At 45.6% G+C, this 27,657-nt stretch overlaps 1 protein-coding gene across 1 annotated transcript in view; it reads left to right on the top strand.

Annotated features, from left to right (window-relative positions):
• ITGA9 (integrin subunit alpha 9) overlaps nucleotides 1-27,657 on the top strand; it is a 286,676-nt gene that overhangs the window by 134,631 nt on the left and 124,388 nt on the right. Inside the window, exon 16 of the mRNA XM_029049589.2 lies at nucleotides 26,014-26,163. Within this exon, the coding sequence (XP_028905422.1) occupies nucleotides 26,014-26,163 (150 nt within the window). The remainder of the gene's footprint in view (nucleotides 1-26,013; nucleotides 26,164-27,657) is intronic.

Here is a 27,657-nt window from a genome sequence, read left to right as displayed (position 1 = left end):
GGGTCCCACAGGCAAAACGAGTGGACAGGCAGGCTGGACAAAGACTTGGTGACCCAGCATTGCTCCTCTGGCGGCTCCTGGGTTAGTCAGTCAGTCAGTTGTATGTATTGAGCACTTACTGTGTGCAGAGCACTGTACTCAGCGAATGGGAGAGGACAATAGAACACTATAACAGACACATTCACTTCCCACAGCGAGCTTACAGTCCAGAGGAGTAGACAGACATGAGCAGAAATAAACAAATTACAGATATAATAAATAAATTACGGATTCCCTCAGGTGGAAGGGCTAGGGTGATTTGCTGGTCCTCCAAGATGGAGTTTCCAGGGTCTCCTGGGTCTCCCCGAAGCCTGGCCCCTGGATGGAGGGGGATGGCGGTGGTGAAGTCGGAGCTGAGAAAAACCAAATGAGTTTCTCTTTGCCAGCTGAGGGTTTTATTTCTAAAGAAGCAGGAGGCAGGCGGGAGTTTGGATAGAGTCTGAGGGAAGGGCTGGGTCTGAGAAGGGGTGGAAACATGGGCCTGTCCTAAACTACCATCAAGCTGTGAACTTGAGTTGTTTCTCCACAGGTCAGGGCTGTGTAGTGGGTAGAGCATGGACCTCCCTGGCATGGGGCTCCCAGCCTAAGTACAGTCCTCTAGATTGTAAGCTCCTCGCGGGCAAGGGATAATTTCTACCGATCCATTGCACTCTCCCAACTGCTTGGTACAGTGCTCTGCACATGGTAAGCATTCAATAAATAACTGCAATCGAGATTAGACTAGACCTGGATTTGCTTCTACCTAAAGTGAGGCATGCCTCCAGAGGGCCACTTTCATAAAGAGCTGAAATAGAGCAGAGTCTTGTTTTCCTTTTGATGACCTCCTATCTAGAGACATCTGGAAGGCATTTATCTAGAAGAACAGCAGAGGCAAAAAAAAATAAACCAAACCAAATGTGATAAGCAAGTGGTGTGATAATCTGGGAGAGAGAGAGAGAGAGAGAGAGAGAGAGAGTGTGTGTGTGTGTGTGTGTGTGTGTATAGCAAGGGGAGTTCTGTTATTCTTGAGTGTTGTCAGTTACCACACTAACATCCCTGCCTTTAACATCCATATTGCTCCACTACGTCCATTGTGTGACTCTGGGAAGGTCCCTTAATTTTTCTGTACCTCAGTTACCTTGCCTGTAGAATGGGGAATAAGACTGTGAGCCCCATGGGGGAAAGGGACTACATCCAACCTGATTAGCTCGTCTATACCACGGAGCTTAGTACGGTACCTGGCAAAGAGTAAGCACTTAAGAAATTCCATAAAAAATGGTAGCTATTGAGCATTTTGCGCAGAGCACTGTATTGAGCATGTGGGGCAGGACAGTAGAGTTGGCAGACACAATCCCTGCCCTCAAGGAGCTTTGCACTCAAGCAGGGGAGACAGAAGTGAAATAAATGAAAATTTGGAGGAAGCAGTAGAGTGTAAAGATGTTTTCATAAATACAGTGCGGGTGATAGTGTGAATACCAAAGTGCTTGGGTGATGCTGAAGGAGAAGTTGGTGGGATATATATATATACACACATATATATGTTATTCATATATATTTTATATGAATATACTTTTATATTTATACATTTTAATGGTGTTTATTAAGCACTTACTATCTGCCAAGAACTGTCTTAAGTGCTGGGGTAGATACAAGCTAATCAAGTTGGACACTATCCCTGTCCCACCTGGATCTCACAGTCTTAATCCCCATTTTACAGATGAGGTAACTGAGGCCCTTAGACGTGAAGTGACTGGCCTAAGGTCACCCAGCGGACAAGTGGCAGAGTCAGGATTAGAACCCAGGTCCTTCTGACTCCCAGGCCCATGCTTTATATACGTGGCAATGCTGCTTCTCTCATCATATATTCATTCATTCAATCATATTTATTGAGCGCTTACTGTGTGCAGAGCACTGTACTAAGTACAATATTGCAACAGATAGAGACAATCCCTACCCAACAATGGGCTCACAGTTTAGAAGGGGGAGACAGATAACAAAACAAAACAAATAGGCATCATTAGCATCAAAATAAATCGATCATATATATGTATATATCACTGCTTGACACATAGGAAATGTTTAACAAGTACCATGATCATTATTATTATTATCATTATTACTATTATCATATATCTTTATAAAGAGGTATATAATATGTATAATTATATATAATATAATCTCTTTATATGTAGAGATGTAGATATCCAGAATGGTCCAAAGTGGTCTTTTGAAAGCCAAGTGACTTGACGCAAATTAGCATATTCTGGACACATAATCAGGAGGACTAATTCTCTGGAGAAGATACTGATGCTAGGAAAAGTCCAGGGAAAATGTGGAAGAGGCAGACCGGCAGCTAGATGGATAGAGACCATAACAACGGTAACGGAAGAACCGTTAGCAAGATTACGGATTATGGCAGAGGACAGGACGTTCTGGAGAAAATATATCCATAGAGTCGCTATGAATCGGAAATGACTCATTCGATTGAATCAAAAAAATTAAGCGCTTAGTACAGTGCTCTGTACACAGTAAGTGCTCAATAAATATGACCGAATGACTTGACGGCACTTGAGGGAGATGAGAGATTAAATTAACTAGGGCACAACTCCTGGAGAAGATGTGATTGCAGAAAGATCCACATGAGGCATCTTAAAAAAAGCTTTCCGGTAACCATCTGCTCCTCAGTGGCCAAATGTCACTGGCCCATTAATTGGCTAAAGCCAGGGGATTTGATGCGCACATTTCTTGCACCGATTCAGCGTGTGTGGTCTGGAAAACCTGGGGTCAAGGCTGTGCAGACAGGGAAGTGTTTCCCGAGAGATTTTGTTCACTGCAAAGGCCCCGTAACCGGCCTGCAAGTCCTCCTGGTGGGAGTCTCCTGTTGTCCTGACACTCAAGACCATCCTTTCTCCTTTGCTGCATTTTTTGAGACTGTTTCAGTATTTCAGACTTTCATTACAATTAGAGCACTTATTAAGTACTCACTCTCTGTGAGGCTTTGGGATAGCTACACTGTTATGAAATCCATTACTTTACAGTACCGTCTGTCACTCCCCCTAGACTGTAAAGTCATTGTGGGTGGGGAATATGTCCATTGTGTTTTTACAGAGAAGCAGCATGGCGGAGTGGATAGAGCACGGGCCTGGGTGTCAGAAGGTCATGGGTTCTAATCCCGGCTCTGCCACTTGTCTGCTGTGTGACCTTGACCAAGTCACTTAAGTTATCTGGGCTTCAGTTACCTCATCTGTAAAATAGGGATTGAAACTGTGAGCCCCATGTAGAACAGGGGCTGTGTCCAACTTGATGTGCTTGTATCCACCCCAGTGCTTAGTACAGTGCCTGGCATACAGTAAGCCCTTAACAAATGCCACAGTTATTATTATTATTAATATTGTACTCTACCAAGCACTTAGTAATAATTATAATAATGATAATAATAATTATAATCATGGTACAACCATGTGCCAAGCACTGTTCTATGCACTGGGGTAGATACAATCCCTGTCCCACATGGGGGCTCATACTCTTAATCCCCATTTTATAGGTGAGGTAACTGATGCCCAGAGAAATGAAGTGACTTGCTTAAGGTCATGCAGCAGGTATTTAGCGGAGCCCAGATCCTTCTGACTCCCAAGCCCGTGCTCCATCCACTAAGCCACGCTGCTTCTTTTAGTACGGTGCTCTGCATATGGTAACTGGTCCATAAATATGATCGATTGATTTATTAAGCACTTTATGCTAGGCTCTGAGGTAGCTACCCTGTTATGAGATCCATTTATTTACATGAATGTCTGTGTCTCCCTGTATACGGTAAGCTCGTGGCGGTCAGGGGAAGGTGCCGACCAGCTCTGTTGGATTCTCCCAAGTGCTCAGTACAGCGCTTTGCCCACAGTAAGCTCTCAATAAATGCCTTTGATTAACTGACTGAGATCAGACATAGTCCTTACAACCCTCACTCTATCCAATCTATTCAATCAATCGGTCAGTGGTGCACTGTAGTACTGTATCAAGCACTTGGTACAAGTACAATACAGTAGAGTTGGTAGACACAATCCCAGCCCATGAGGAGCTTATAATCTTGTCATATCCCCATTGTACAGATGAGGAAACTGAGTCTTAGAGGAGTTATGTGACGGGCCCAAGGTCTCACACAGTAAGTCAGTGGCAGAGCTGGGACTCAGTCTCTTAGCCCCAGTTCTGAGTTCTTTCCACTAGGCTACATTGCCTCATTCCAGCCTCCTTGCTACATAGGCTTTCTCTCAGCTTCCGCTGCAGTAGATGATTGTCTTGTCATGCTATCGAGTTGTTTCCCACCCATAGCGACGCCATGGACACCTTTCTCTCAGAACGCCCCACCTCCAACTGCAGTCGTTCTGGTCATGCATCCATAGAGTTTTCTTGATAAAAATCCAGAAGTGGTTTACCATCGTCTCCTTCCATGCAGTAAACTTGAGTCTCCACCCTCCACTCTCTCCCACACCGCTGCTGCCCGGCACAGCTGAGTTTTGACCCGTAGCAGATTGCCTTCCACTTCCTAGCCACTGGCCAAGCTAGGATTGGAATGGACAGGCCTCTGGTTGACCCTCCCGTAGCCGAGACTGGTAGAGTACTGGAAACTCTCCGGGTACGACACTGAGAGGGGGCAGTAGATGATTAGGTCCCCTGTCATAATCAGTTCTGTAGAATGATTGAAGTTGTATTTTTCCACTGTAAGTAGTATAAGGTCAATGTTTCCCTTTTTTTTGGGTAAAGACTAAATAATGACATCATTTAACCTATTTTTACAAAGTCTGCAGTTCATTTGTGGGGTGCTGAGACACACACACACATACACACACATGATTCCACAGCTTTTCTGTCTTGCCTGAACTATTTTCATTTTTCATCAGTGCAGTGGGAATGGAAACACGAAGTCCTGACATAGCAAAGGTTTTGTTTTTCTCCTTATTTAGTAAAACTATTTCCAACTTGAGAAGAGACGGCATGTGTGCATTGATGTACATTTATACATTCATTTGTATAAGTCCATGTGCAACCATATGGTGAGAGGTTTATAAAATTCCATATTCCAGAGTTTGATTTGATTAGGTGTCATTGACTCTCCAATATTCACTTTATTTTTTGCCATTTGCATTAGCAACAGATGGACATCAAAAGGTGTGGAATTCAGATTGGGGAAAGCCTTTACATTTTATATGGTTTTTGAATGGAACTGAAATTTCACGAGAGACTAAAGAGATTTAGGGACTTAAGGATTCAGAGAAAGATCTTTTCACATGAAAAGGAACTGTCTCACGTTGATAGAGATGCTTCTGATCTTCAACAGAGTCCAGAAATGAAGCATCGCTTGCATATTAAAGAATCCTAATAAAGCACTGCCTATTAAAAAATGAGGAGCAGTGTGGCCCAGTAGAAAGAGCACGGGCCTGGGAGTCAGAGGACCTGGGTTCTAATCCTGGCTCTGCCTCTCATCTGCTGTGTGACTGGTGGGATCCTGAACTAATCAGAGGCCAAGCGAGAGCATCGTGGCAAATCAACTCTGTCCGCCCATGCTCCGAAACAGCTCTCCACCAGTCCCCAGAATGAAAGTGGATTAAGTTCTGGGCTCTTTTCATTTGACTGTAGGCAAGACAGCTTCTGTTTGCCCAAATTGGTGGGCTGGTCAGGATTCTTTACCTTGGCTTGGCCACTGACAAAGCTGGCATGTTGTGTGATCTTGAGCAAGTCAGTTCCCTTCTCCGGGCCTCAGTTTCCTCATCTGTTAAATGGGGATTAAGATGGTGAGCCCCAAGTGGGACATGGACTGTGTCCAACTTGATTAACTTGTATCTACCCAAGGGTTTAGTAGAGTGCCTGGCATATAGTAAGTGCTTAACAAATGCCATTAAAAAATATTGAGAGATTAGGTCATATCTGCAGTCTGACCCTAGTCCATAATCAATAATGGATTTTTATTAAGAGCTTACTGTATACAGAGACCACTGTACTAAGTGTACAGAAAGCAAAGGACTGAGAAGGCAGAGACAGCCCCTGAAAGAGATAGGAGCAGAAATGACAGTGAAATAAGGATGGATGGACTTCTCAGTCAATCAATCAGTCCATCAATCAATGATATTTATTGTTGTTGTTGTTCTTAATGGTATTTGTTAAGAATTACTATGTGCCAGGCACTGTTCTAGGCAGTAGGGTAGATACAAGGTAGTCAGGTTGGATACAGTCCCTGACCCACATGGGACTTACAGTTCTAATCTCCATTTTACAGATGAGGTAACTGAGGCACAGAGAGAGGTTACTACGTGCAGAGCATGGTACTAAGATCTTGGGAGAGCACAATACAGCGGAGTTGGCAGACACATTCCCTGCCCAAAACGAGCTTACAGTCTGAAGGGGGAGACAGACATTATTAGAAATACAGAGTTCATAAAATATATAATTTGAAATGTGTATAGAAGTGCTAAAAGGTTGATGGCGAGGCAAATATCAAATGCCCAAAGGTCACAGATCCAAGCGATCTCTCGAAAGACTCTTGTACGATAGCGTCAGCCCTACTGCTAACTATACCAACTTCACTGACTTCTGGCTGGAACTGGAGGTCAGGTGATCTCACCCTTCCTGAAACAGGCTGAACATCTGGAAATTCACATGATGTTAAATCAAGCCTCTGGTCGAATTTCACAAGAATCAAAAATGCCTCAAATGCCCACCCTCCAAGTGCTTCAGTAGAGTAATGATGATGATGATGATGATGATGATGATGATTTGTTAAGCGTTTACTCTGGGCCAAGCACTGTAATAAGCACGGGTGTAGATTCGGGATAAGTAAATCAGGCACAGTTCCTGTCCCTCATGGGGTTCACTCCCTAAGAGAATGAGAGAACAAATATTTTATCCCCATTTTACAGAAGCAGCAAGGCCTAGTGGATACAGCACAGGCCTGGGAGTCAGAAGGTCATGGGTTCTAATCCCAGCTCCGCCACTTGTCCTCTGGGTGACCTTAGGCAAGTCATTTCACTTCTCTGAGCCTCAGTTATCTCATCTATAATGTGAGGATTAAATGTGAGAGCCCGCTGTGGGACAGGGACTATGTCCAACCTGATTTGCTTGTTGTCACCCCCTCAGAGCTTAGTACACTGTACAGTGTCTGGCACATAGTAAGTCCTTAACAAATATCACAACTTTTTTTATTATTATTAGATGAGGTAACTGAGGCAAAGGCATGGTATGTGACAGGCCCAAGGTCACATAGCAAACAAGTGACAGAGCCAAAGGGAACTGGCTCTTGGTGCCTGAGGGGGTTTTGTGTGTCATCCAGAACTGCCTGAGGGGAAGACAAGTCTCAGACACCAAGAATCAATCAAGAAGTCAAACAATGGTATTTACTGAGCCTTTTCTCTGTGTAGAGCATTATAATAAGCACTTGGGAGAGTACAGTATAACAGAATTAGCGGAAACATTCCCTGCCAGTGACAAGTTGACATTCTAGTGGGGAACTGGAAAACTTTTCCAACATATAATGTCTGTCTCCCCCTCTAAACTGTAAGCTCTCTGTAGGCAGGGAATGTGTCTGTTCACTGTTATATGGTACTCTCCCAAGACTGTAGTATTCATTCATTCATTCAATAGTATTTATTGAGCACTTACTATGTGCAGAGCACTGTACTAAGCGCTTGGAATGAGCAAGTCGGCAACAGATAGAGACAGTCCCTGCCGTTTGACGGGCTTACGGTCTAATCGGGGGAGACGGACAGACAAGAACAATGGCGATAAATAGAGTCAAGGGGAAGAACATCTCGTAAAAACAATGGCAACTAAATAGAATCAAGGCGATGTACATTTGCTCTGTACACAGTAAGAGCTCAATAAATACATTTGAATGAATGAAAGACTGAGAGGCTGGATAGTGGAATGCATTCAGCTCAATGGGCTGGCAGTATTTACAGATTTGGGGAAGGAATTCACAGGGACTTATATTTCTTATATTAATGATTTAATAAATCAGATTGCTGAGGGTGTGTGTGGGTGGGTGTGTATGTGCATGTTTGTGTGTAGAGGGCAGGGAGAGGCTAAAAGACACCGAGAAAGACTTCATTTCCTGCCTTTTAATCAAGACAGACACATAGGCAGGGGAGGTAAGGAAATGAGCAGTGTTTCCCAAAGGATTCTCTGAGCCTGGATCATTTAGGAAAGCAGAGGCATTCATACTAGAAAACAGAAACTCTGAACGTTTTAAAAAACTCTCTTGCCAAACAAGTATCTAGAATCAGGTGTCCAGAACCGGAGGGGCTTTGTGTTTGCGGTGCTCTGTGGAAAGGCGGACAAGACCATCGAGGTTCCGGCCCCTGGTTCTCATTTACCTCAGAGAAAGTTCCCTTTCTCCCCCTCCGCCTTGCTCATTGCCTGCCTTCCTCAAGGGGTGAAGGGATTTCCTTTCCCTCAGCACACCTCCGAGCTCGAGGCAGTGAGGGAACCCATGGGGAAGCCAGGTGTGGAGAAACACAAGGAAGCTTTTCTCTCTGGCAGCGAAAGGAGAAACGCTTCGAAGTTTTTTCAGTTGTGCCACAGAGAGGTTTAGCGGTTCTGAGCCTCAGGCAGCTGAATCTGCCGGCCACAGATGACAGTGCTGCTGCTCTTGCCTCTGGCTTAATAATCCATTCACTCAATCATGATTATTGAGTGCTTACTATGTGCAGAGCACTGTACTAAGCACTTGGGAGAGTACAACAGAGCAATAAGCAGGCATATTCCCTGCCCACAACGAGTTTGCAGTCTAATGATTGCGGTATTTAATATAATAATAATAGTGTTGGCATTTGTTAAGCCCTTACTGGGTGCCCAGCACTGCACTAAGTCCTGGGGTAGATAGAAGATAATCAGGTCCTACATGGTGCGCACAGTCTAAGTAAAATAGAGAACAGATTTGAATCCCTGTTTTGCAGATGAGGGAAATGAGGCACAGAGAAGTGAAGTGACTCACCTAAGGTCACAAAATGGGTACGTAGCAGAGCAGGGATTAGAACCCAGGTCCTTGGACTCCCAGGCCTGTGCTCTATCCCCTAGGCCATGTTTCTTCACAGTCAAAACTACCTTCCTGGGGCTCAGTTTTTCCTGAGGTGAAATGGAGTTTGATGTTTGAGAATGTCCCCTTAATTAACACCCCTGGCGTTGGTCAAGAGGGGACAGGATAGTTGTTAAAATAACTTCCAAGTTTCTGGGGCTAACGTGAGGATTATTTCCTCTCTAGACCTGTGGCTAGGTAGATACTGAAACTGTAACCTGACTTTTATCTTGCCTTCCTTTAAGTGAGTACTGAGTGGAGAGTCATGGGGAAAAGCAATCATTTCAGGGAGGAGGTCTCTTTTTCTCTCAATAATAATAATGATTGTACTTGTTAAATGTTTACTACATGCCAAGCACTGTTCTAAGCGCTAGGGTAGATACAAATTAATCAGTTGGGACACAGTCCCTGTTCCACATGGGATACACAGTCTTAATCCCCATTTTACAGGTGAGGTAACTGCAGCAAAGAAAAGTGAAGTGATTTGCCCAATATCACACAGCAGAAAAGTGACAGAGCAGGCATTAGAACCCTGGTCCTTTTGACTCCCAGGCCTGGGCCCTATCCACTAGACCACACTGCTTCTCCTCTTCTTTCACCTGCTACCTCTCCTGACCCCCATCTTCCTGCTACTTTTCCTAACACTTTCCTCTACCTCCTCCATTTTTTCTCTTCCTCCTCTTTCTCCTCCTCTTTCTTCTCTTTTCAAACAACACCAGTAGTAATGTTCTCCCATCCATTTTTCCATTCAAATAAAAGACTTTTTACCGATCTTTCCATGAATAATATGTCTTGGACATAAATATTGCTTTACATAGTTACAAGAACTGAATCTTTCAGCCCCAGAGTCAGGATTATTTCAAAGCTTCCCATGGTGGCAGTGGGGTTAAGGTTGAGATTCTACACTCTTGGGAAGCAGTGTGGCCTAGTAGGAAGAAAGAGCATGAGCCTGGGAGTGAGAGGACCTGGGTTCTAATCCTGGCTCCACCACTGTCTGCTCTATGATCTTGGGTAAGTCACTTACCACTCTGTGCCTCAATTTCCTCATCTGTAAAATGAGGATTTAATACCCGTTCTCCCTCCTACTCAAGACGGTGAACCCCTTATGGGACAGGAAGTTTGTCCAACCTGTTTAATTTATATATGTACCCTGAGAACAGTGCTTGATTCATAGTAAATGCTTAACAAATATCAGAATAAATAATAAATAAATAATTCAGTTTTGGAGGACAGGCTGAGGTGACAGTCCTCTAGCCTGTAACTCCCTCCCTCTTCATATCCTCCAGACAACTGCTCTCCCCAACATCAAAGCCTTATTGAAGGCCCATCTCCTCCAAGAGGCCTTCCCTGACTCAGCCCCACCTTTCCTCTTCTCCCACTCCCTTTGGCGTCATGCTGACTTGTTCCCTTTATTCATCCCTTCTCCCAGCCCCACAGCACTTCTAGAATACTTAGCACAGTGCTTTGCACAGAGTAAATGCTCAATAAATACCATTCATTGAAGAATTAGGCTATGCCTTCCACTTCTGGAACCCTTGAATTAGCTCTTTTGCTCTGCTGCATAGAGTTCCAGGGTGGCATGACCAAGAATTGGCTTGTTGTTTGATGTTTGAGAATGTCTCCTTAAGTAACACACCTGGATGACTGCATTGGTCAAGAGGGGACAGGATAGTCATTAAAATAATTTCCAGGTTTCTTGGGGATTATTGCCGAATTATAGGGGAATCTCTGAGGCCAGCTGAGTGGACACAGATTCTGGAGGTGGGGAGGACAGGAGCAGGAGGAATAAGAGAGGGTCAGGGGTGCTACTCTTACCTTTCATGAGCTTTGATAATGTTCTGGGGGCTTTGATCACGGTCAGTGAACTTTTTGAGGCTCTGGCTTATTTTTCTTTGAGATTTCCTGGTCCATGCGAATGAAGAAACTCAACAAATAATGGTGGTTGGTGAGGGCAGATCTTCCGAAGGGAGAGAGGCATTTACAGAAAAGTCCGAATCAATCCATCACTCAGTGACATTTATTTCATTCTATTAATGTCTGTCTCCCCCTCTAGACTGTGAACTGATTGTGGGCAGGGAATGGGTCTGTTTATTGTTCTACTGTGTTCTCCCAAGCCCTTAGAACAGTGCTCTGCATACGGTGAGCTCTTAATAAATGCGGTTTAATGAACTGAGTGCTTACCGTGTGCAGAGCACTGTACTAAGCTCTCAGGAGAGTACAGTACCAGAGCGTTGATAGAACACAATCCCTGGCTACAGGGAGTTTACAGCCTCATCTTTCTCCTCTGAGAAAATTACAACTCAGTCCATGGTATTTATTGAGCAGTGAGCGTTACTGTGTGCAGAGCACTGTACTAAGCACTTAGGAATGTACAATACTACAGAATTGGTACACGGACCCTGCCCGCAATGAGCCTATGGTCTCTTTATGCTTCGTGGTTGACATGGGGAAGCGGCATGGCCTAGTGGGTAAAGCACAGGCCTGGGAGAGAGAGGGCCTCGGTTATAATCCTGGCTCTGCTACTTGCCTGCTGTGTGACCTTAGGCAAGTCACTTAAACTTTTCTGTGCCTCAGTTTCCTCAACTGCAGGGTGATGAATCAATACCTGTTCTCACTCCTACTTGATGGTGAACCCCACGTGGGATAGGGCCTGATTTATTAGTCCATTCATTCAGTAGTATTTATTAAGCTCTTACTGTATTGAACATTTGGGAGAGTACAATACAGTTACTTAAATCTATGCCAAGCGCTTAGAACTGTGCTTGGCACAGTAAACTCTTAGCAAATATCATAAAATAAAAAATGACTTGGTTGGTTCTCTGGGCCCAAAACAGGGCAAATGGGAGCCAGGGAGGCTGGCTTGTCCATAATTGGGAAATCTCGTGGGTTGGGTGAGGTGCCCTGTTCCTCAACCATTAGAAATAAATGATGGAAGTTTTTTCTTGTCACCAAGATTCCCTCTCCAGGATCAGCTAAGCCTTTCAGATGTAAAGAGTTCCACTTGGGCCTCATAAAACAGCAGGATGATATTATTCATGTGCAGAATTCCTTTTTCAAGTCAGCAATGAGACCCTAAAGGGCTCTGCCTCCCCCTTCCCTGACCACGCTCCCTCCCCTCGGAGTTATGTGGAGATGCATTTTTCATTCGGTCTTCAGCTTGAAAACAGTTGTTTCTCTTCACCACATGAAATATTCATCTACAGGACTGAAATGCTCCTCCCCCAATGGAACCTGCACTACCATGATGTTCAGCTTCAATGGAAAGCTCAGAATTTTTTTTAATGATACTTGTTAAGCCTGTACTATATGTCAAGTACCATGCTAAGCGCTGGGATCTTTCAAGATAAATAAAATTGGACACAGTCCATGTCCCACAAGAGACTCACAGTCAAAATAGAAAGAAGGAGGATTTAATCCTTGTTTGACTGATGGGGTAACTGATGAACAGAGAACTTTAGTGATTTATAGCAGACCAGTGGCAGAGCTGAGATTAGAACCCAGGTCCTCTGATCGCTAGGTCCATGCTCTTTCCACTAATGAGTCAGTCAATTAATCATATTTATTGAGCACCTACTGTGTGCAGAGCACTGTAGTAAGTACATAAGAGAATACAATATAACAATATAGCAGATACTTTCCCTGCCCACAATGAGCTCACTGTCTAGAGGGGGAGACAGACATTAACATTAATACATAAATTATGACTATGGCCATAAGTGCTATGGGGCTAGGAGGCAGGGATGAATTAAGTGAGCAAGTCAGGGCCACCCAAAGGAAGTTGAAGAAAAGGAAAAAAGGGTTTAGTCATGGAAGGCCTCTCGGAGGAGATGTGCCTTCAATAAGGCTTTGAAGTGCGGAAGACTAAGAGTCTATTGGACATAAATCTGTCAGACGTTTTTACAGAAACACTCTGGGCATGTCACTCCCCTCCTCAAAATCCTTCAGTGGTTGCCTATCAATCTTCACATCAAGCAAAAACTCCTCACTCTTAGCTTCAAAGCTCTCCATCCCCTTGCCCCCCTCCTACCTCACTTCCCTTCTCTCCTTCTACAGCCCACCCCGTAAACTCGGCTCCTCGGCCGCTTACCTCCTCACGGTCCCTCGTTCTTGCCTGTCCCGCCGCCGACCCCTGACCCACGTCCAACCACTGACCTGGAATGCCCTCCCTCCTCACAGCTGCCAAACTAACTCTCTTCCCCTCTTCAAAGCCCTACTGAGCGCTCACCTCCTCCAGGAGGCCTTCCAAGACTGAGCCTTCTCTTTCCCTCTGCTACTCCTCCTCTCCCTGTTCCCCCTACTCCCTCCCTCTGCTCTACCCCCTTCCCCTCCTCACAGCCCTTGTGCATATTTGTGTATATCATTTATTACTCTATTTTATTAATGATGCATTGGTATTTGTTAAGCGCTTAGTATGTGCAGAGCACTGTTCTAAATGCTGGGGTAGATACAGGGTAATCAGGTTGTCCCTCGTGATGCTCACAGTTAATCCCCATTTTCCAGATGAGGTAACTGAGGCACAGAGAATTTAATGACTTGCCCACAGTCACACAGCTGACAAGTGGCATAGCCGAGAGTTGAACCTATGACCTCTGACTCCAAAACCCCGGCTCTTTCCACTGAGCCATGTTATCTGTTTTGATGGTAATGTTGCCTACTTGTTTTGTTTTGCTGTCTTCCCCTTTTAGACTGTGAGCCCGTGTTTGGGCAGGGATTGTCTATCTGTTGCCGAATTGTACATTCCAAGCGCTTAGTACAGTGCTCTGCACACATTAAGTGCTCAAAAAATATGATTGAAAGAATGAATGAATGAACATGAGCAGGGAGGGCATTCCGGGCCAGAGACAGGACGTGGGTGAGAGGTCAGCGGTGAGATAGATGAGATCGAGGTACAGCGAGAGGGTTGGCATTAGGGGAGTGAAGTGTGTGGGCTGGGTTGGAGTAGGAGAGTAGCAAGTGAGATAAGAGAAGACTCCCGACTCTGCCCCTTGTCAGCTGTGTGACTGTGGGCAAGTCACTTCACTTCTCTGTGCCTCAGTTCCCTCATCTGTAAAATGGGGGTGAAGACCGTGAGCCTCACGTGGGACAACCTCATTCCCCTGTATCTACCCCAGCGCTTAGAACAGTGCTCTGCACGTAGTAAGCGCTTAACAAATACCAACATTATTATTATTATTATTATAAGAGAGAGTGAGGTGATTGAGTCCATTAGACCAAGCTGTTTCTTTTGTGTGCAGTGTTCTCTGAGGAATACTACGTTAGAGATGTCGTGGCTCATTGTGCTGCCTCAGCATCCATGGCGACTCCATTTATTTCATGGAGATCTGTGGTCAGGAAATGTGACTGCTAATTCTGTAGTACTATACTCTCCCAAGCACTTAATACAGTGCTCTGCACATAGTAAGTGCTCAATAAGCACCGTGGATTGAATGAACTGTGGAGAGTGCAGATCTTCCCTTAGGGAGGTGCGTTGTGAATTCATTCATTCATTCAGTAGTATTTAGTGAGCGCTTACTATGTGCAAAGCACTTTACTAAGCACTTGGAATGTATAATTTGGCAACAGATAGAGACAATCCCTGTCCAACAACGGGCTCACAGTCTAAATGGGGGAGACAGACAGCAAAGCAAAACAGAACAAAATAAAACATCATCAAGATAAATAGAATCATAGAGATATACACCTCATTAACAAAATAAATAGGGTAGTGAATAATATATATACAAATGAGCACAGTGCTGAGGGGAGGGGAAGGGGGAAGAGTAGAGTGCAGGAGACGGGGGAATGAGGAGGGGAGGAGGAACAGAGGGAAAGGGGGGGCTTAGTCTGGAAAGGCCTCCTGGAGGAGGAGAGCTCTCAGTAGGGCTTTGAAGAGAGTTAGTTTGGCAGATGTGAGGAGGGAGGGCATTCCAGGTCAGAGGTAGGATGCGGGCCAAGGCTCGACGACGGGACAGGGGAGAACGAGGCACCATGAGGAGGTTAGCGGCAGAGGAGCGGAGTGTGCGGGGTGGGCTGTAGAAGGAGAGAAGGGAGGTGAGGTAGGAGGGGGCAAGGTGATGGAGAGCTTTGAAGCCAAGAGTGAGGAGTTTTTGTTTCGTGTGAAGGTTGATAGGCGACCACGGGAGGTTTTTGAGGAAGGGAGTGACGTGCCTTTCTGTAGGAAGGTGATCCGGGCAGCAAAATGAAGAATAGACTGGAGTGGGGAGAGACAGGAGGAAGGAAGATGAGAGAGGAGGCTGACGCAATAATCCATTCGGGATATTATGAGAGCTTGTACCAGCACGGTAGCAGTTTGGATGGAGAGGAAAGGGTGGATCTCGGCAATATTGTGAAGGTGAGACTGGCAGGTGTTGGTGACAGTTTGGATGTGTGGGGTGAATTAGAGAGCAGAGTCAAGGATGACACCAAGGTTGTGGGCCTGTGAGACGGGAAGGATGGTCGTGCCGTCCACGGTGACAGAGAAGTCAGGGAGAGGACAGGGTTTGGGAGGGAAGATGAGGAGCTCAGTCTTAGACATGTTGAGTTTTAGGTGGCAGGCAGACATCCAGGCGGAGATGTCCTGAAGGCAGGAGGCGATACAAGCCTGGAGGGAGGGGGCGGAGAGGTAGCTTTGGGTGTTATCTTCATAGAGGTGATAGTCGAAGCCGTGGGAGCGAATGTGTTCACCAAGGGAGCGAATGAGTGTAGCCTGGTGGAAAGACACCAGGCCTGGGATCTGTAGTCCTGGCTCTGCCATTTTTTTGCCGTGGGACCTTGGGTAAGTAGCTTCGCTTCTCTGTGCCTCAGTTTCCTCATCTGCAAATGGGGATTCAATACCTGTTCTTCTTCCTACTTAGACTGTGAGTCCCATGTGGGACAGAGACAGGGTGTCCAATATAGTCAACTTGCATCATTAGTCTTTCATTCATTCAATCATATTTATTGAGCGCTTACTGTTTGCAGAGCACTGTACTAACTGCTTAGGAGAGCATACTATAACAATAAACAGACACATTCCCTGCCTACAACGAACTTACAGTCTAAAGGGGCAGACAGTCATTAATATAAATAAATAATTTAAAGTACAGTGTTTTGGCCCAGTCTAAGCACTTAACAAATACTTCTATTATTATCACTACCATTACTGCAAGACACCTCGATGAGATCTTCCAAAAGATGCTAGTAATTAGAATCCCCTTAAAAATCAGCTCTGTAGATCCGAGAAGTTCTGAATGAATGTTTCTGTTTATTGTTATATTGTTTTCTCCCAAGTACTTAGTATTCATTCACTGAATAGTATTTATTGAGCGCTTACTATGTGCAGAGCACTGTACTAAGAGCTTGAAAACAGACCTGCCGAAACGGCCACTCGCTCCAGCCCGAGAAAGGGGGAAAAGACCACCGGGGCAAGCCACTTGCGGGGTGTTTTCTTTACCTCCCTGCGGTGGAACAAATGCGAAATGATCCTAAAAATTTCCCCACTTAAACAATTTTCACGCTAGGCACGAACGGGGTTCAAACCCATGATCTTCGGTTTACGCGACCGACGCCTTACCACTTGGCCACTGTGCCTGCAATACAGTGCTTTGCACACAATATAAGCTCAAAAAATATGATTGAATGAATGAATATTTTAAGCTGATGAGAATTCTAACGGGGCTGCACATTAGAAGGCCTATCCAAGTTGCTAATGCCCCGAGAATATCGCTGGGAAGATGGGATGGGGAAGAAAGAAAAGGAAAATTGAAGGAGTTTGTGGTTGGGAATTGGAAGGGTTGAGACCCCACAGAAAAGTGATGTGGTATTTGTAGGAGCAGTGGAGCGGGCTTGGAGCGGGTTTACCAACGCATGAGGATGGGAGCAGCGTGATCTAGTGGAAAGAGGATGGGCCTGGGAGTCAGAGGACCTGGGTTCTGTTACCGGATCTGCCACTGGACTGCTGTGTGACCTTGGGCAAGTCACTTCACTTCTCTGGGCCTCAGTTTCCTCATGGGGATTAAATCTTACTCCCTCCTAGCTAGACTGTGCGCCCCATGTGGGACAGGGACTGTGTCCAACCTGATTGTCTCGTATCCACCCCAGTGCTTTTAGTACTTGACACATAATAAGCGCTTTACAAATGCCGTCACTATTATGTCAATCCCTCTTCCTGTCTACATTCTGTTTATTACTCCATAGCAACTAGCAAGGGCGCAGAGGAAATGGCTTCCTGTCTCGGGAAAGGCAGGGTGTGACAATTTCCAGGCTCAGGTATTGTCAGGTCCCGGGGGTGGGCCTGGAAGAGGGAATGATGGGAGTCTTAGATCCTGATGTCTTCCGGTAGTCAAGATGGGTCTAACAACCTCCAAGGGTTTCTCTCTGGGGTTTCTCTTTGAACTCTTTTTTTCGGCATTATAGTTTAACCCAACCGAGTGAGAAGCTGCCTGGCCTAGTGGAAAGAGCACGGGCCTGGGAGTCAGAAGGCCTGGGCTCTAATCCCGGCTCCACCACTTGTCTGCTGTGTATACTTGGGCAAGTCACTTGAATTCTCTGGACCTCAGTTTCCTCATTTGAAGATTGGGGTTCAAAACCTGTTCTCCCTCCTACTCCAGACTGTGAGTCTCCGGTGGGACCTGATTATCTTGCATCTACTCTGGGACTTAGAACGCTACTTGGCACATAGTAAGCACTTAACAAATATCGCGATTGTTGGATTACAGTACAACAGAGTCAGTAGGCATGTTCCCTGCTGAATAAAACATGTGCTCTCTCCTTTGGAGTTTTCTGTCAATGAAGGTGCATTTGTCCCTCGGTGGAACTCTGTTCCCTCACCAACCCAAGTGCACTGTGGGATGAAACAAGGACAAAGGAACTCCTGCCTTCCTTCCAGTCAATGGGTGGTACCTTTTTTTAAAAAGTGGTATTTGGTAAGCACTTACTGGGTGCCAAGCACTCTACTACGTGCTGGAATAGATACAAAGTAATCAGGTTAGACATAGTCCGTGTCCATGTCCCACGTGGGGCTCACAGTCTTAATCCTCATTTTGCACGTTCATTCATTTGTATTTATTGAGCACTTACTGTGTGCAGAACACTGTACTAAGTGCTTATGATTACCTCAGGCACAAAGAAGTTCAGTGACTTGACAAAGATCACACAGGAGCCATGGGCCTCTGACTCACAGGCCCATGCTCTATCCTTGAGACCATGCTGCTTCTCACTTACTGAGTCCTTACCATGTGCAGAACACTGTACTAAGCACTTGGGACAATCCCATCCAACAGAGTTGGTGCGTGCATCTCCTGCCCATGAGTTTACATACTGGAGAAGCAGCGTGGCTTAGTGGATAGAGCATGGGCCTGGGAGTCAATAGGACCTGAGTTCTAATCCCTTCTCTGCCGTTTGTCTGTTGTGTGACCTTGGACAAGTCTTTTCACTTTTCTGTGCCTCAGGGACCTCATCTGTAAAACGGGGATTAAGGTTGTGAGCCCCACATGGCACAGGGACTATGTTCAAACTGATTAACTAGTATGCAGGGATTGTCACAGTTTACTGTCGTATTGTACTTTCCCAAGCACTTGTTACAGTATTCTGCACACAGTAAGCACTTAGCAAATAAAACTGAAAGACTGAATCTACCCCAGACTGTAAGCCCGTCGAAGGGCAGGGACTGTCTCTGTCTGTTGCCGATTTGTACGTTCCAAGCGCTTAGTACAGTGCTCTGCACATAGTAAGCGCTCAGTAAATACTATTGAATGAATGAACAGTGCTCGACACGCCGTAAGGGCTTAAGATGTCCCACAGTTATTATTATTGTTATCACTAGAGACGAGCTTAGCGATGCCCGACCTCCCCTCTCACCAGGACTAGCCTCCCTGGACCCTTCCTCCCCTATCCTCAGGAGTCACCGTTCCCTCTGTACCATCAGAGAAAAGATACATTTTGGCTCTATAGCTTTTCGGCCGCCACGGCATGACCGAACCGAGGCTTAAATAAGAACAATGACAGGTTTCCCCTGGAAAACACCACCACAGGAAAGTGTGGGCCAGAGCCCCATGGCTCACCTAAGTGGGGAGGGCAGTGGTGTTCATTCAGTCAGGGAAGAGAGAGAGGTTCAGTGGGAGACAGCCCGCCCGGGAGACCACAGGGGTGATCTGAGGCCACTGCCGAATGACCGCTACACCCTATCACGAGTCTGGCTGGGGGCTGAGAGGACGGAAGACTGGATCCAACAGGGTCAGCCCCCTGGCTTGGCGTGTTTTTCCTGACCCAGGTTATCTTTAGTATCCTCTTAGCTCTGAGGACGGTACCACGACGCAGCACGGTGAACTGGAGAGAGCGCGGGCCTGGAAGTTACAGGACCTGAGTTCTAATCCCGGCTCTGCCACTTTATTGCTGGGTAACTTGCGCAAGACTTTTACCGTCTCTGCGCCTCAGTCAGTCAGTCGTATTTACTGAATGCTTACTGTGGGCAGAGCACTGTACAGAGCGCTTGGGAGAGTAGGATAGAATATGATGAACACATTCCTTGTCTTAATTCCCTCATCTACAAAATGGGGATTCAATAAGGGTTTTTCCCAAGTGGAACCTGATTAGCTTGTATTTACCAGCACTTAGTAATACCCTCCTAGCACTGAGGATGCCACAGAGCAGTGTGGCCTAGTGGAAAGCGCTTGGGTGTGAGAGTCAGAGGATCTGGGTTCTAATCCCAACTCCACCATGTGCGTGAACTAGGGCATGTTTGCTTAACTTCTCTGGGCCTCAGGTCCCTCACCTGCAAAATGGGGATTCAAAATCTCTTCTCCCTCCTACTAAGACTGTGAGCTCTATACGGGACCTGATTATCTAGTATCTTCTCCAGAGCTCAGTACAGCGCATGGTTCACAAGTAAGTGCTTAAAAAATACCCCAGTTATTATTATAATCATTAATATTACTACTAATTATAGTAATTACTATTGCTATCAATTGTTATTACTTTCCGGGATCCTCAGAAAGTACCCATGATGATGGTGGCTGAAGTTCAGTGAACAAGGCTTGGATAGAGGCCGGAACGGGAGGGTAATTGTATCACTGAAACTGCAGTATAGCTTAGTGGTTAAAGCCCGGGTCCAGGATTCAGAAGGACCTGGGTTCTAATCTCAGCTCCTCCACTTGTCTCCTGTGTGACCTTGGGCAAATCACTTCACTTTTCTGGGCCTCAGTTTCCTCATCCATAAAAAGGGGATTAAGACTGTGAGCCCCACGTGGGACAACCTGACTACCAAGTCAACCAGGAGCAGCACACCGCACAGATTGCAGACTCACTCATCTGGAAGATTCTAAGACTTTTCTCTTCACCAGCCAATCATACTTATTAAGCGCTTACTATGTGCCAGGCACAGTGCTAAGCATGGGGATTATGGAATTTCACCTCTGCACATCTGGTAGACTTTAATGGCATTTTTGTTAAACTCTTCCTCTGTGTCAGGCACTGTACTAAGTGGTGGAGTGTATTCACGATAATCAGATCATACAAGGTCCTTGTCCCTCTTGGGACTTACAGTGGAAGGGGGGCACTCACAGTTTAAGGGGAGCAGGATGGGAGTCTGGTCTCATCCTTTTTTTGAAAAGGAGAGTAAGGGAGTTGGAGGGTGAATTCTAATAGGATTCTCTCTGCTTTCCTGCCTCAGAGTTATCAAGGGACCCTCACGCTGTGCCTCTTTAGACACTTCAACAGGGGAGAGAGCTTTTTGAAAGTGCTCATGATGATAATAGTGGTATTTTTTAAGTGCTCATTATGTTTCAGGCACTGTACTAAGCGCTGGGGCAAGATGATTGGGTTGGACACAGTCCCTGTTCCACATGGGGCTCAGAGTCTTAATTCTCGTTTTACAGATGAGGAAATGAAGGCCCAGAAAAGTGACTTGCCCAAAGTCACACAGCAGATGAGTGGGGGAGCCAGGATTAGAACCTAGGTCCTCTGGCTCCCAAGGCCATGCCCTTTCCACTGCGTCTCACAGACCTGCAGTCAGCACGGATTGTAGTGATGTTTGTGGTGACCAGGGGAGACTTGCCCAGAGGAACTTCTCAGCCTTACGGAGAACCTGTTCCACCGAAGGGCTATTTCTGACCCCATCCAGGAAAGTCACAGCGACAAAAATGGAAACAAATATTTCTCTTGCTTTTTCCGGCCAGTCCAGGAAAAACCAGGGTGATGTGGCAGAACTGCTGTCTTCAAGGCTTTGCTCTCTTGTCATCCAATAAATCAGTCATTCACTTTACTGAATGCTTGCTAAATGCAGAACATTTGTACACACCCACAAACAGACATATATGTATAATATACATACGTATGTGTTTATGTGTACAATCAACTCAGTGGATTGAATGGTGGTCTTTTGGGACTTGGGTATTGTGAAGTAATCAGAGAGGGCATATTGGAAGAGGTGGAGTTTTAGTAGGGATTCGAGCTTCTCAAACTTTGCACATAGTAGACATTCAATAATACCATTATTTCCTGCTCAGTGTGGGCAGGGAATGTGTCTACCAACTCTGTTTTAATGGACTCCCCAAGCACTTAATAATAATAATGTTAGTATTTGTTAAGCCCTTACTATGTGCCAAGCACTGTTCTAAGCGCTAGGGTAGATACAAGGTAGTCAGGTTGCCCACATGGGGCTCACAGTCTTCATCTCCATTTTACAGATGAAATAACTGAGGCACAGAGATGTTAGGTGACTTGCCCAAGGTCACATAGTTGAAAAGTGGTGGAGCCAGGATTAGAACCCACGATCTCTGACTCCTAAGCCCGGGCTTTTTCCACTAAGCCATGTACTGCATACAGTAATGATGATAATCGGTCAGTGGTATTTTTTGAGCTCATCCTGTGTGCAGAGCACTATACTAAGCACTTGGGAGAGTACAACAGAGTTCCAACATTCCCTGCCATCAACAGCTGTGGGACTTAGGGCAAGTCACTCAGCTTTTCTGTGCCTCACTTACCTCATCTGTAAAATGGGGATGAAGACTGTGCGCTCCACATGGGACAAACTGATTACCTTGTATCTACTCCAATGCTTAGAACGGTGCTTGGCACATAGTAAGCACTTAACAAATGCCATTTTTATTATTATTATTATTGAAAGACCGTAAGGTAGACTGTAAACTCACTGTGGGCAGGAAATGTGGCTACCAACTCTGTTGTACTCACCCAAGTGCTTAGTACAGTGCTCTACGCACAGGAAGCACTCACTGATTGACTGAACAAGCTGACTGAGGAAGGCTGTGGAATGGTCATTAGTCAACCAATCAGTCAGGCAAACTATTCACCTGTTGGGTCTCTGGACATCAGATTGGCCTTGCACATAAATCTGGACTCAGTCAAAAGGGGATAAGGGTGTGGTGTGGGTGTGCGAGTGGGTTTGAGATAGCAAACGATATTTAATATGACCCACAAACCACTGAACCCACGTTTTCATCCTTCTTTTCTCAGCTAAGTGTCCTCGGGTGGAAAATTTCTATACATAACCTCGGGCCAAGGAGGATCTTTTTGGGATATTTTGGAAGCTAAAGGGCAGACTGGATCTTGGATTAACGTACTGGAGAGGAGAAGAATGGGTGGGGGAGGGAGAGAGATGGGAGGGTTTCCGCATTTGTAAAAAGCTCCCATGGAGGGGAATGCCCTCGGGCACTGAGGAAATGCAATTAAAGTCTGGCCTCCCACATTGGCGTGCTACCCAGAGTTCTTATGCCAGCTTCTCTCAGACTGAAGACTCGAGCCAGCGTCAGAAAGGATTCTCTGAAGCGGCGTGGCGTAGTGGATAGGGCACGGGCCTGGGAGTCAGAAAGACAGGGGTTCTAATCCTGACTCCATCCCTTGTCTGTCGTGTGACCTTAGGCAAATCACTTCACTTCTCTGGGCCTCAAAACTCGGCTTTGAAAAAACGATAATAATAATTATGGTAATCGGGGTATTGGTTAAGTACTTTACAGTGTGCCAACCACTGTACTGAACACCGGGGTGGATAAAAGATAATCAGGGTGGACTCAATCCCTGTTCCACATGGGGCTCAGAATCTAGAAAGAGAATGAATGCATTCCCCCTAGCCAAGCAGGGCTGGATCCAGGGCAGTAGGGCATGTTAACTTTATGGCACACTGGCTACAAGACTGGCTAGGATTTCTGATTTCAATTAGTACTGCGTGCAGAGCACTGTACTAAGCGCTTGAAGGAGTTCATTAGAGCAATATAACGGACACATTCCCTGCCTACCATGAACTTGGGGCAGGCACGCTGCCAGTGCCTCCCTCCTTTTATATTCTCCTTTCCCTCTGCCTCCTCCTCCCCGTCTCTCTTCCCTTCAACTGAACTTTCCCTTCCCTCCCTCTCCACCCTATCAATCTATCAATCAGCCGATCAGTCAGTGGTATTTATTGAGTACTTACAGGCTGCAGAGAACTGAACTAGGCGCTTGCGAAAGTATAATACCCACCCTATCAACCATTCAATCAATCAGTGGTATTTATTGAGTGCTTACTGGCTGCAGGGAACTGATTCTGGTACCCATGTAGAGGAGCAGCATGGCCGAGTGGATAGAGCACGGGCCTCGGTGTCAGAGGACCTCGGTTCTAATCCCGGCTCCTCCACTTGTCAGCAGGGTGACCTTGTGCGAGTCACTTCACTTTTCTGGGCCTCAGTGACCTCATCTGTAAAATGAGGATTAAATCTGTGAACCCCATGTGGGACAGGGACTGTGCCCAACTGGATTAACTTGTATCCACCCCAACGCTTAGAAGAGTGCTTGACACATAATAAGCGCTTAATAAATACCATCATTATTATCATTATTATGTATTTTGAGTCATGGGGAAGATTGTAACCAGCCCTCTTGGCTAGGGAGAATGGAGGGCTGTGTCTTGAGTACAGAGTCATTCCCTTTCTAGACAGTGAGTCCCATGTGGAATAGGGATTGAGTCTGCCCTGATTTTCTTTTATCTACCCCAGCACTTAGTACAGTGGTTGACACTTAGAAGCAGCATAGCTTGACGGTTAGAGCACGGGCCTGGGAGTCAGAAGCACCTAGGTTCTAATCCTGGCTCTGCCACCTACCTGCTGTGGGACCTTGGCAAGTCACTTCTCTAGGCCTCAATTCCCTCATCTGGAAAATGGGGATCAAGACTGTCTGCCCCATGTGGAACAGGGACTTAGTCTAACCCAATTTGCTTGTATCCATCCCAGCACTTAGAACAGAGCCTGGAACATAGTAAGCACTTGGCAAATACCACAATGATTATTATTGTTTTATTATTAAGAGTAGCTACCTAGTTCTTTCTTCCAACATCTTGTAGTTTGAGTCATGGAGAAGAGTAGGTAGCTAGTTCTTTCTGCCAACATCACCTCCTCTTCAGAAGCCTTCCATTCACTGGCCAGCTCCAATCAATCAGTAAATCAATGGTATTTATTGAGCGCTTACTGTGTACCATTGATTTGTCATTTATGTATTTTCCCTAATAATGTTGGTATTTGTTAAGCACTTACTATGTGCAGAGCACTGTTCTAAGCGCTGGGGTAGATACAGGGTCATCAGGTTGTCCCACGTGAGGCTCACAGTCTTCATCCCCATTTTACAGATGAGGGAACTGAGGCACAGAGAAGTGAAGTGACTCACCCACAGTCACACAGCTGACAAGTGGCAGAGCCGGGAGTTGAACCCATGACCTCTGACTCCCAAGGCCGGGCTCTTTCCACTGAGCCACGCTGCTTCCCTAGAATGTAAGCTGGTTGTGGGCATGGGATGTCTTTACCAACTCTGCTATATTGTACTCTCCCAAGTGCTTAGTACAGTGCACTACACACAGTAAATTCTCCATAAATATGATTGATTGATTGATTGATTTCTCCTTCAATCTCTTGAATCTATTATTTATTTCTAATGTCTTACTACTAACTTTGGTATATCTCCATATCCCCTTCTCCCTGCCAGGCTGTAACCTCACTGTGGGCAGGGAATCTGTTATTGTTGTTTTGTACTCTCCCAAGCACTTAGTACAGTTCTCTGCACACAGTAAGTACTCAGTAAATAAAATTTAATTTAGTTTAATTGAATGTCTCTAAGCTTCTAGATTGTAAGTTTCTCAAGGACAGGATCACATCTTTGACTCCTTTCGTATGTCTCAAACCATCTGATACAATGACTTGAGAGTCAGAGAAGCTGGGTCCTAAGCTCCACTCCACCACTTGTCTGCTCTGTGACTTTGGAAAAGTCTCTTAACTTCCTCACGCCTCAGTTACACCTCAGTTACCTCATCTATATAATGGGGATTAAGACTGGGTCAGGGACTGGGTCCAACCCAATTATCTTGTCCCGACTCCAGCGCTTAGTAGTACGGTACCTAGTACATAGTAAACGCTTAACAAATACCTTAAAAAAGGGCGTTCTCTAAACACCTTTGATACTGATACTGTGATTCTTTGCTATGGTTTGTTTTTGATTTAAATATTTTAGTAAGCACACTGTCTACACTACCAGAACGCTTGCAGATGGAGAGCCGGGCGTTCCGGGAGAGATGTGTCCGTGGTGTCACTGTGGGTTGGAAACAACTCGATGGCATAAGATAAGACAAGACAAGCACACTGTCAGCACTTAACACATGTCGTTATTGATTTATATCGTTGATTGATTGATCCAGATGGTCTTTATGCAAGGCGAGAGACAGCGCTTGTGTTGTAACAGGATACTTGAGGGAAAATTTGAGATGAAGATGGCGCATGTTCGCATGATTCCTCTAAGCATCGCTTTGTCATGATGGGAGACAGAATTCTGGGTTAGGACCACTGGTTTGACTCCACAACGGCACTCTGTAACCACCCCATTACACAAATTCTCTCTCCCTCCCTCCTTTCCCAGGAATAGGGGCAGGGAGATGAAATGATGGTCTGGAAGAAAATGAATTAACCATCCCTCAAAGCACAGTACATCATTCCTTCTTCTGTTTTCTGTTTCAGCGAAGGGTCAAAGATGTGATCGATCCAATCGTGTTCGAAGTCGCCTATAGCCTCGAGGAGCACGTGGTCGGAAAGGAGGAGAAGGAATTACCGGCTCTTCAACCCGTCCTCCGCTGGAAGAAGGGGCAGAAGATAGCACAGAGGAACCAGGTCAGAAAATTCGAGAAGCAGCACGGTGTAGTGGTTAGAGCACAGGACTGGGAGTCAGAAGGGCGTGGGTTCTAATACCGGCTCCACTACTTGTCTGCTGTGGGATGCTGGGAAAGTCACTTTGCTTCTCTGGGCCTCAGTTACCTCATCTGGAAAATGGGAATTGAGACTGTGAGCCCCATGTGGAACAGGGACTGTTCTAATCTTATTTGCTTGTATCCACCCCAGTGCTTAGTACAGTGCCTGGCACATAATAAGTGCTTAACAAATGCCACTATTATTATTATCATTATTATTATTATATTTCCGGGCCTCATAATTCCAAACATGGGAATCAGGGCAGGAAGTCCCGTTCTCCCTTTTTTACGAATGAATAATCAATCATTCATATTTATTGAACGCTCATTTTGGGCAGAACATTGTCCTAAGTGCATGGGAGAGTACACTTTAACAGAGTTGGTGGACATGTGCCCTGTCACGGTCTTGAGGGGGAGACAGACATTAATGCACATAAATAAATTATGGGTAAGTACCTATATCCTGTGGGGCTGAGGGAGGGGTGAATAGAGGGACCAAATCCAAGTAGAAGGGTAATGCAAAAGGAAGTGGGAGAGGAGGAAGTGATGGCCTAGTCAGGGAAGGCCTCTTGGAAGAAATAAGGAAAAAGAAGGAAGAAACAAATCCTGTTGGTCTCTGAGCTGGGATCCAAAGCGCAGAGTAAAAAAATCCAGAAATGTTGATTTGGATGCTGATGTTATCTGTGCTGCGTGCTTCCCAATCAGATGTTAAGTTGAACTGTCTTGAGGGAAAGTTCCTAGGAGCCACTTTTACAAATGAATTCCTGTAACATCAGGTGATGGTCTAAAGATACAGACAAAGGTCACAGGTCTTGTTTGCAGAAGGTGGCTTGAAGTTCCAGGTTTCCAGGGAAGGTACAGAAAAAAGTGAGTTTGCTAGAATGATGTTTCCTCTACTTCATGCGATCCATTTGTTAAGTAGGGAAGCAGTTTGACCTATTGGATAGAGCACCTGCCTCGGAGTCAGAGGGCCTGGGTTCTAATCCTGGCTCTACCATTGTCTGCTGGATGACCTTGGCAAGTCACTTCACTTCTCTGGGCCTCAGTCCCTCACCCGTAAAATGGGGATTAAGACTGTGAGCCCCATGTATGACATGCACTGTGTCCAACTATTATTGTAGTAATAATAGTAATGGCATTTGTTAAGCACTTACTATGTGCAGAGCACTGTTCTAAGCGCTGGGGTAGATACAAAGAAATCAGGTTGTTCCAAGTGGGGCTTACGGTCTTAATCCCCATTTTACAGATGAGGTCACTGAGGCACAGAAAAGTCAAGTGACTTGCCCAGAATCACACAGTTTATCAGTGGTGGAGCTGGAATTAGAACTCATGACCTCTGACTCCCAAGCCCGGGCTCTTTCCACTAAGCTGCTTCTCTAATTGGCTTGTATCTACCCCCTTTGCCTAGTACAGTGCT

Source organism: Ornithorhynchus anatinus, chromosome 21 (genome assembly GCF_004115215.2).
Source record: "Ornithorhynchus anatinus isolate Pmale09 chromosome 21, mOrnAna1.pri.v4, whole genome shotgun sequence".
Lineage (NCBI taxonomy): Eukaryota > Metazoa > Chordata > Mammalia > Monotremata > Ornithorhynchidae > Ornithorhynchus > Ornithorhynchus anatinus.
This window is presented reverse-complemented; position numbering and strand designations above follow the sequence as displayed.